Here is a 10235-nt window from a genome sequence, read left to right as displayed (position 1 = left end):
GCGACGCCGCCCGCGACGGCGACTACCTCCTGGGCATCAAGCGGCTGCGGCGTCTCTACTGCAACGTGGGCATCGGCTTCCACATCCAGGTCCTGCCCGACGGCCGCATCGATGGGATCCACAGCGAGAACCGATACAGTAAGCCGGCGCCGACTCCCGCAGCCGGGCAGGTGAGCCGCTCCGCACCCGCGGAACCGCTTCTCTGACGGTTCTGCGGACGCGGAGCGGCTCGCCTCACCCGGAGAGCGGTGTGAGTTAAAAGGAGGGTGGGTTTAAGGCAGACCTCTCGCCGCCTAGAAAAGTCCGCCCGCGCCGGCTGCCCCGAGGGCGTCCTGCGCCCGGGGGAACGGGACGGCGGCGGAGCTCATAGAGCGCTCCATGCGGCCGCCCCGCTGCCCGGCGCCGCGCCGTCCCCTCGCAACCAGCAGGCATCAGGTGTAGGGGCTGCCTCAACATCTGGAGGGTCCTCGGGCCCGTGGGCCGACCACCTTGAGTAGGGTTGGGAAGAACTCAACCAGGGCCCAGCTCTCCCTCAGACTTGAAAAGCATCTGCTAGAGACTTAACCCCATGGCCCCGTGACTCTGATATCCAACTGAAACAATAAGATCCAAAGGGGGGATATAAGCTGCATGATGACAAATGTTTCGTACGCCCCAGGCACACTCTGGCTTATTTTAACCTTGGCTACAGAGGAGGATGCCTGGGGGCAATGTAAAAATAGATACTTAGCTAAAAGAAGAGAGGTCCCAGCATGGTGCATGGGGCAGCACGTGAGGCACGAGGCTGGGGTTCTGTGGCCACCCACAGCAGCGCTGCAGCATGGGGATCCATGCCACGCTGGGGATGGGAACCTCTGGATGAGTGCAGAACTGACATCACACATCCCCTCAGGGCACAACCCTTTGTACTCCTGATTCCTGTTCTCTTCTGTAGGTCTGCTGGAAATCTCCCCTGTGGAAAGAGGAGTGGTGAGCATATTTGGTGTTAGAAGCGGACTCTTCGTGGCCATGAATAGCAAAGGCAAACTCTATGGATCTGTAAGTAGCCACCAGTTGCGTGCTTGGGGAGGGGACCATGGTGGCCTGGAATGAGAGGTGTACATGGTGCTGGAAGCCAGGGTCCCACAGATGATCCTTTATGGTGTGATTAATCAGTGCCTGTCACATACCTATCCACTGCTCCTTGTTAATACTCTTGATTGGAGAGCTCCCATGAGAGTTCAGCACCTTCAGGGTCCAGGCTTATAATTGTAAGAAGGCAGATCTGTTAAGATACAATGCAAATCTTCTATTACATCTAATCAATGGAAAAAATACTGGCATGTTTTAAAGCACGCTAGGTGGACAGTAACAGTGCATGTCTTAACCCACGTTGAGCTGTCCTTCTACTTTAGAATTTAACTGTGTATAAGTTATAGTGATTAGCATCATTTCAACCCCATGTTCTTGGATTTCCTTTCCTACCCATGGCCTTTGTATTTCATGTCTCTCAGGAGTGTTTTGAAGAAACATGGGCCAAATTATGAGAAAGGGCCAAATTATGTCAAAGTTGACTAGGGCATTTTCACATGCACGAAAACTTGAATTATCCAGAGCTATTTTCTGTGGCATCAGTCCTGTCACAGAGGATTTTGACTTACATGAAAGCCAGGAATGACTAGTCATCAAAGTGCAAAAGCTCCCTTTGTGCCAAGCCTAAATGAAACAATATGCTGCTTTGGTGTCCTGGATAAAGCAATTCTCATTGCAGTGTTCAGCCTGGCAAGCTGAACAAAACCATCAGATTTGCCCACTAACAAGAGATGACCTCATTTGTTACTCTCCATATGACACACCTGCAACACCTGTCCCTGTCCCTCTTTGTACTTGCATGTGAAACCCCTTTACTAGAAGCATGCCTTCTGTCAGCTCTGTCTTCCTGATCCATTAACACAGGTAAATCTAAACCCTTCCTTCAATTTTGAAAACACTGTCCACTCTGAGCATTTTAAAAATACCTCTTTCCCTTCAAACAACATGGGAAAGTGCTAACATTCAGATTTTTTCTGAAGCTTCTCATAGAATTCACTGCTGGTAGGACAACCACTGCTTTGGGAACTAAGTAAATTTACCAATATGTAGACTCAGAAATATCAGTGAGCCGTTGCACTCTGACACGAGGACATAAGCACTGGTTGAAATTCATAACTCTCATTCCCTGGTGTCTGAAAGTTTCTTTTCCCCTTCGTTTTTATGGGAAAAGCTCATCAGCCGAGCTAGATGATGAGCAGGGCAGGACAGCAGAACTGCACCTGGGTCACTCCTGATGGCAGTGCCCTCTGTTAAATGGTCCTCTTTCTCTCAGAAGCAAGACAGTACTACAGAGTGTCCTTCTGTCCTCCACGTGTCTGTGCCTGGCTAGGAAGCAGCACCCTTAATAATTGTCTGAATGTTATTTGAAGCTTCCTTTGGACGACCACTTCAAAAGATTACTAAGGGGGGCATGTCAGCTGCACCTTTTCCTGCAGCACACCTACTACACCTGGTAGCAAGACTGTTTCTGCACCTGATGTTTAAAATTCCTTCCCTCTCATTCTTTCCTTTTCATTTCAGACCCATTTCAATGATGAGTGCAAATTCAAAGAGATCCTCCTGCCAAACAACTACAATGCTTACGAATCTAGGATTTATCCTGGGATGTACATAGCCCTGAGCAAAAATGGAAGAACAAAGAAAGGCAATAAAGTTTCTCCCACAATGACGGTGACACATTTTCTTCCTAGAATCTGAGACATCTCCCTTCCGACCTACCTCAGCACAGGGAAAGACTCAGAACACGTTTGGGAAAAAAGAAACGTGGTGCACTTTTACTGGAGAGTTTTATGCAAGAGTAGGTGTAAGATATTTAAATTAATTATTTAAATCTGTATATATTGCCACTAAATTTATTTATAGTTCTGATTTTTTTTTTTTTCCTTGAGAACAAAACAAACCTCCAAGCCTAGGTATTTCATTTCATGGTGCAACAGTAGGAGACTTCTGCTTTGTGGTTTATTTAATTCGTTTCCTAAGTTATCACAGGTGTGCTGCTACTACGTGTTCTATAACCGGTGACACTCAATTCCTACTACATTACAACATTTTGCACTGTTGGCGTGTTGTATAGCGTCTATTGTACATGTATTTGTTTGCTATGTTGGCTTTGTTCCCCTCTGTGTTTTCAAAACCCCCACGACTCCCAGAGAAGCTCTTGGCCTTTGAGAAGGAGCAGCACGGAGGTGCCTGGGTGGGATGCCGGCGCGGAGCCACACACAATGCCTGACCTCCTTTGTGCAGCGTTGCTATTTAATTGGAATGGTATCGGTTTACTTCAGTGCAGAAAGTGCGGTGCTGAAGAGCTGCCCCACAAATCTGTTTTTAGATCTGCTGGTGCTGAACTTTGAACTTTCCTGCAGTCAGTCTTAGAGCTGCCAAGCAGCGGAGAGGTTTAAGCACCTATATAAACTCAGCGGGCTTTTTATTTTCTTTTCTATTTAGATAAACAGGAGCATCATATTTTTGCGGCCCTTAATGGACACTGCATTTGATACGATTGCTTCATATTAGGTGAACAAATTGTCTGTTCCTCCCCCAGTGAGCGCACTGGGGCACGTACTATGATGAACAGATTATACTTCATTCAAATCAACTTCCCTCTCACATTTGGAGACTACACGCATTTGTCAAAATTTGCAAAAAAAAAAACCCAAAAAACAAAAAACACCAAACACATTGTAATACTCATACGCTTTGAAAAGACAAAGTCATTTGCTGGTTCACTGAAATGCAAGCTCCATAGAGAGAATTTAGATTGATTACAAGTAACTGAGGTTGTTTTGTACTATTTATTATTTTTGGTGCAGTATTTTGGAAGAAGTAGTATGCTGCTTTTTTTTTTTCCTGTCTCATTCCCTAAAAAAGTTGATTAATTTCTACCTCACTAACTCTCAAAGCCAACCTCCTAACAAAATCTGCATGGAAGGTACACGCTTTTCTGCTTCGTCTTATAATGTTGGAGGAGGGCTTCGGGGAACAATTGCTGTAATCCCAAATCTCTATTTTTTTTCCATATGTAGCCAAAAGTATTCAAGATAGAGTCAGTTGCATCCTATTTGAGCCTTGTCACGTTTGAGCTATCTTTACCCAGTGATTTACTTTTAGTAAGGATAATCATGGTGAAAATATTTGCAGACAGCTGTCAGGCTGCAGTACCATATCGTCATCAAGTAACCCTATATTTTTCTTTATGCATTTTGCAAGAGTAACTCATGTCTCTAACGCGATGAAGGAAGAATCAGGTATGATTATGGCGGAATCTTTAAAAGGATCCATTTTTTCCTTTGTTCTTTCTTTCTCCTCTTTAAGTGATACGCCATCTTCGTGGCATCAATATGTTAAGTTGTAACCAGGACTAACCACAATGTTTAATGAATTAGAGGATGTTTACAGATCATCTTCCCACCTAAACTAGCCATTTCTGGCTACATGCAAGTCTCAAGGCCGTGGGTAATTTGAGTTCAGCTATTTTTTTCCTCTTACATTCCTACAAGAAAGTATTTGTTCTATTGGAATCATATAGACTTACCTCTATTCTCTGCTTACACATGACCTTGAAGACAAAATCTACTTGCCAAAGTTCAGTGAGACCAGAGCAGACCAGGACCACACCTTAAGCCAGCTGCTGCCAAAGCAAAAATACAGTTTAAAAACAGGAAGCCAAATCGGGGAGATTTGGAAATATCACGCCTAAAGATTTTTTTTTCTGTAATTTGGGGGGATTTCTCTACTTTCTATGCGTTCTGCATGTGAGCAATCATTGTGTAATTATCACTGCTACCTCTGCTAATGGATGATTTTGTTTTAGGATTCAGACAGCAAAATCACAAAAAGTTTCCCTGGGAATGGTTCTTTGTCACTTTTCACGCCATCAAAATCCACAACTGAGAGCCTCACATAAGATATGTTCAGAGGTAGTTGTTGTAACTTTGAAATATTGTGCTAAAACCTAGATGACAATGTTACATGGTATGAGTTTTCACCATTTACCAGAATCTGTCTGTAGTTTTATACAGGTGCTGTTCAAGACTGTGGTGTATGTGCTGTGCACATTTAAATGCACAATAAATGATAAATGTTTACAGTGTATGGCACCCTGGAATTGATTTTAACTCTTTAGAAAGGAATGTGTCCTACAGAGAAAAATTTAGAGCTGCTACTTCACTTTCCCAAAGACGAGGAAGCATTTGCACCTCTGCCAGATACTTCACGAATGACAATCTGGATTTCTTACTCAGCTAAAGTTCACCCTGGAGAGGTTGGAAATTGTCCAGGAAAGCCCAGCTTGGTAAGCTCTGTAATAGATACACATGCTGGCATCTGCCACAGATTAGTATTCACGCTTGTATTAATGACAACAGCTTTTCATGCAGCGTCTCATATTAGCGATCAGAAGCACAAACCAGTTTTGGAGTTTATGTTGCTGGATATTAGCCTTACACGTGAAACCAGATTGCCTTTTCCTTGGTTTTAGAGATTGCTGCTGTCTCTCTTGCTGCAAAGAAAGATTGCACACTGATGCAAGAGGTTCTAGGATTGATTACCTGTTTGATTTAAGATAGTCTCCTTCTACTGTTACCAATTATATGCACACCGTTGTATAAAAGTACAAAGTGCTTTGTAGTATGCCTTATGGCAAGATTTCTCGACTTTTATTTATAAACACTCATGCGTATGCACTTGTACATGCACAAGCACACAGCCAAATCTTGTGGTTTGACTCAAGGCCTTCCCTTTTGCTGGACTAAGGAAGGACATGTTATGGCAATGGCAATATTCAGGTTTGAACTCACACTCCTTGCTGACAAAAGGAGTTTTTACTCTGCTGCACGATCCCAAGATACAGATTTTTTCACTTCATTTTCTGGCTCTACTTTGAGCAAGACTAATTTCTTTCTAAAGTCATACAGGCTTCATGAATGTAGCACAGGTGGCTTTTTTAAAACCAGACAAGTATAGCTGCTCCTATAAGTAGAACCAAAATAAATAGGTACGGAGACACATGATCATTTTTTCACAATTAACTGTTTGGTTTGGTTTTTTTCTTTTTGTAAACAGATGTAAATTTATCACTGCCAGGTCTTCCCAAATTTTAACCAAAAGTTACAGTTTTGGACATAACATTGTTTTAGCCTTGGGGAGACATCCAATTATGATTTTAAAATTGTTTTTAGAGAGAAATCCTAAGGCTTAGCTGCCAGGAAGGTGAAATTTCAGAGTATGGCTTTGGTGGAGTACCAGCACCTCATGTATAGTCCCACCCCAAAAGATGTTACGGAGAGAGCTAGAGAAATGTTCTTTCTCCTCTGGCATTCACTTTTGCTCCACTGCTGTCAGCTTTCCTCCCATTGCCTTTGGAGGTAATAAAAGTAACGCATCAAAGCTGATAATCAGCTCCAATGCCTCAAAAAGGACCCTGATACATCATGCGTTGCAACATTTCTGAAATCCCCGAGAGCTCTGCAGTGCTCCAGGCACTCCTGGTGCCTCTGGCATCCTCCAACAAACATTTCCCTGCACAGAACAACTGAAAATCTTTCCTGATGCAGGATTAGCCCTGTCTGTGATGGCCCAGCCTGTCCTGTCAGGCAAAGAAGAGGAGTTGTGCCAGCTTGGCTCCTGGCAGAAGTCCCAGGGCAGCGCAGTGCAGTGCCCTGCCTGCCTGCAGAAAGGCTGCAGCGGGCTCCCTGCCCTGTCACTTGTTTATGGGCTGGCACCTTCCACATGGCCCTGACTCCTCTGTGGCATCCTCTGAGCTGCCTGTATCTAATCTGTGCTAATAAAAATCAGCATGACAAAACACTGCCTTGTATATAAATAGCCACAACATTCAGAGCAGTCACCAAGTTCATAGTTCCAGTTTCGGTTGTTCACACTTTACCACTTGGTTTCCACTGCGGTGTATTAACTGGCCATGCAAGTGACCAATTAAAGAGAGTCTGTTAAGGGCTGAGGAGGCTTTCGATAAAAACTAGCGAGCACTTCAGCAAGGGAGTTAAAAGGCATTCCCTGAAGCACTGCAGCTCCCTTTGTGTGACAAATTATTGTTGTTTTCTACCAAGTGATCTAAATAGGGATGGGGTTCTGAGGGACTGCAATACCTCACTGCTTTCAGGTGATACAGCATATAAAAGGGAAGCACAGCACAATTCCAGTTTCCTGCACACCAGCCATAATTTACAGACCTCAAGTGAGAAATATTACCCTGCCCTGTTTTTAAATTTGTTTGCTTAAAAAAACAAAAACAAAAAAACAGCTAAATATCATGCCAAGAAGCAACTACAGTCAGTGACTTAAGGCTCAATAATCACTTGATATAAAACAAGTGATTAGAAGTGATTCTAATATCATAAATCACACCGTATGTTAAAACGATGGTTTGCAATGTCTATCGAGCAGATTGACTTTTTTCCTTTTTAAGGTTTTTGAGAAAAGAAAATTGCAGTGTCACACTGAAGAATAAGATGTTACTGTCACCCCTGCCACCAGCTTACCTGCAATGCCAACAATGAGGAGCAACAAATGGTCTGGCCCTTCCTTCTGGAATGCCCAACAGGATACCACAAAGCGGTTCAAGAATGGTAAGCACCCAAAACTGAATCCAGCTGCATCTGTGTGGTGCCCTGGGAAATGTCTAGCACTAGCAAACATCTTGCTGTGAATGTTTCAATCTAGGCAGCTTTTATTACTGTACCTTTTTGACACCAATACTAATGCTTTTACTCCCAGTTTCCAAGATACCATTAAATGATGTTCAAAATACATCTTTTAGTATTATGTCAGAAAATAATTGATATTTGTGAAAAACAAAAGTACTGAACTTGTGATAGTTACGGAAAGCTTGTGAGAAAACAAGCAGGTATTTCCTCAGGGCATGCAATCAGTAAGCCATACACCTTCTAGTTGAAGAGAAAAAAAACTAGGAATTGGCACTTGTTCGGTAACTGGTTTGTGCTGGGCTAGTCTCCTAGCTAAAAGCATGATGCACAACCACACTTCAGTTGAATATGCAAGTTTTTTTCAGTTTTTCTTAAACTGAGTGCTGGTTTGACCTTGGGAACCTTCCAGTGTCATTGCATGTGTGCATATACAATTATATGTTATTGCTAATCATACTATTTTACTGTGGATAGATAGAGGAACACTCACTCTCTGTGACTCCCCAGGCTGTGTTGACCTTCGCTGTCCTTCATTCACACTACTTCATATAAGTTAAAGAAAGTGATTTAGTGATGTTTGTACCAATTTACATATTCCAGATTCAAACTGGTTGCTAATCAGGTTACCTCTGAAGTACAAATCAGATCTTTATCAGCTTAAAGGTATTCGGTAAGTGTCAAAGCCACTTGGTAAAACTCCGTGGTTTCTGGTGAGGTTTCTATTTACATCCTTTCTCATTATCTCCACAGCTACATCTGTTTGCCTCTAGTGCCTTCAAGAAGTGTTTGTAATGTTAGCTGGGACCAGTACAGCTGTTTAATGTCACTGGGGATGAGGGTGCTTGTGGGAAGGAAGGGAGTAACACCTGTGGGACCAGCACCCCTTAGGCACCAGAGACCCGAACCTCCTGGGAACCTCATTAAAGCAACTCTACAAGCCTGGGTACTCAGCCACGCGTGAAATCTTGGACCTTTTGTCAGACAAACCTCTTCTAGAATATGATCCACATGCCCAGAGCCCTTTCCCAGAGTAGGCACCACCTCACACCCAGCAGCACAGCAGGGCAAGTGGCCTCCACAGGAGCCTGCCCCTGCTGGCCACATTGCCCATGCCCACATCTGTGCTGATTCCCAGCCCCGTTGCGTCTGCTGTCCATCTCCCATCTCACAGCCTGGTAAGACCAATCAGGTCTCTCCAGCTGGGCACCCTCCAGTGTGAGGGCCACGCTTTGCTGGGCTTGCATACCCTCTCCTCTTCTCTCCCTCCCCATGCCTTCACATTACCTCTGGGGTGCAGCTCCCTGTCACTCTCCTCCCATGCCAGATCCTGCTCCGATACCTGCCACCAAGCACTCGGTACTGCCGCGGGCAGGAGCTGGCGCATGATGAGTTACACATTAACTGATGCACTTGGGCTGGCGTCTTGCCCGTGCTCTGTCTCCTGGCTGGTACTTCTTTCAGATAATGGCTCCGATGCCGGAGTGCCGCATACTGTTACACCAGGGCGATGACCTGGGGCTGCCCACAGAGCGAGCTCCAGGAATGGCACTGCCCTTGCGGGTACGCAGGTGCGGCCCACATCAAGTCTCAAGGAAGCACGGCCATAACATCTGCTACAGTTCATTGCGGCTTTGCCACAGCCCTGAGGAAAATGACCTTGGTTGCTCTTCTCCTTATTTCTGGCATTCCTGTAGCAGGCCAGGTGACTGACACTGCCTGTCCTCAGTGACACCGTCCGTGCCCAGCCTCCTCCTCCCATCCTGGAAAGGGCTCTGACACCTTTCCCTCTGGTTTTGCCATTTCACCTCAAACTCTTGCTTAATTTTCTGCTCCCCATTGATTTCTTTGCTGACTTACCTCTGGTCATCCTCCAGTTCTCTGTCATCTTTTCTGCTTTTTGTCTTCCCTGAATTTTTTGTTACGTTAACGCCAATATGCATGGACTACCTGGTATACCCCAGCCAGGGCAGATGTATTTTCTTACTGCTCTAATCGCTACCTGCCTATGGTTTTCATCTTCTGCATGAGGTCCAACTCCCTTTCTAGGTGATCACAGACTTTCTTACTCACCCATGCTTTATTTCTTCCTGTACATCTCACCTCCCTCGCTCCTGACCACCTTCTTTCCGAATGCCCCAATGTGTCAGAGGGAACTGAACCAGCTTCCATCCAGCCAGAGGTGAAAAGTTCAGCACAGACTTTCGTCTGAAGAGCAAGGTGTTCCCACTGCAGTCTGTAATGAGAGCAGAATTGGGCCATCAAGGGTTTGTTTATCACCCAGAAGTATAAAAAAACAGGTCCTTTGTGCTTGCTGATATGTTATCAGATGTGATTCACTGGGTCATATCTGTTTTGGCAATCACAGCATGAGCAGTTCAGCACAGTGCTTTTTAACAAGCTTGGGATGATCAAGGAAGAACACTTATGAATTTATGGGACTATCTAAGTTACAGCTATGACAATCTCATGCCATGCAAAGAAGCTATGCTTCTAAAGAATAAT

The 10235-nt window shown here is 44.6% G+C and overlaps 1 protein-coding gene across 1 annotated transcript; it reads left to right on the top strand.

Annotated features, from left to right (window-relative positions):
* Nucleotides 1-2: 2 nt before the first annotated feature.
* FGF4 (fibroblast growth factor 4) lies at nucleotides 3-4597 on the top strand (the record flags this gene model as incomplete). The annotated part of the gene is made up of 3 exons (XM_031553376.1): nucleotides 3-138; nucleotides 935-1038; nucleotides 2593-4597. Coding segments are annotated over 3 exons (417 nt in total), but the record flags the coding sequence as incomplete, so codon positions are not given.
* Nucleotides 4598-10235: the final 5638 nt, after the last annotated feature.

The sequence above is a fragment of the Meleagris gallopavo genome, chromosome 5, assembly GCF_000146605.3.
Source record: "Meleagris gallopavo isolate NT-WF06-2002-E0010 breed Aviagen turkey brand Nicholas breeding stock chromosome 5, Turkey_5.1, whole genome shotgun sequence".
NCBI lineage: Eukaryota > Metazoa > Chordata > Aves > Galliformes > Phasianidae > Meleagris > Meleagris gallopavo.
The sequence above is the reverse complement of the archived record's forward strand: the minus strand, read 5'-3'. Positions and strand labels throughout refer to the sequence as shown.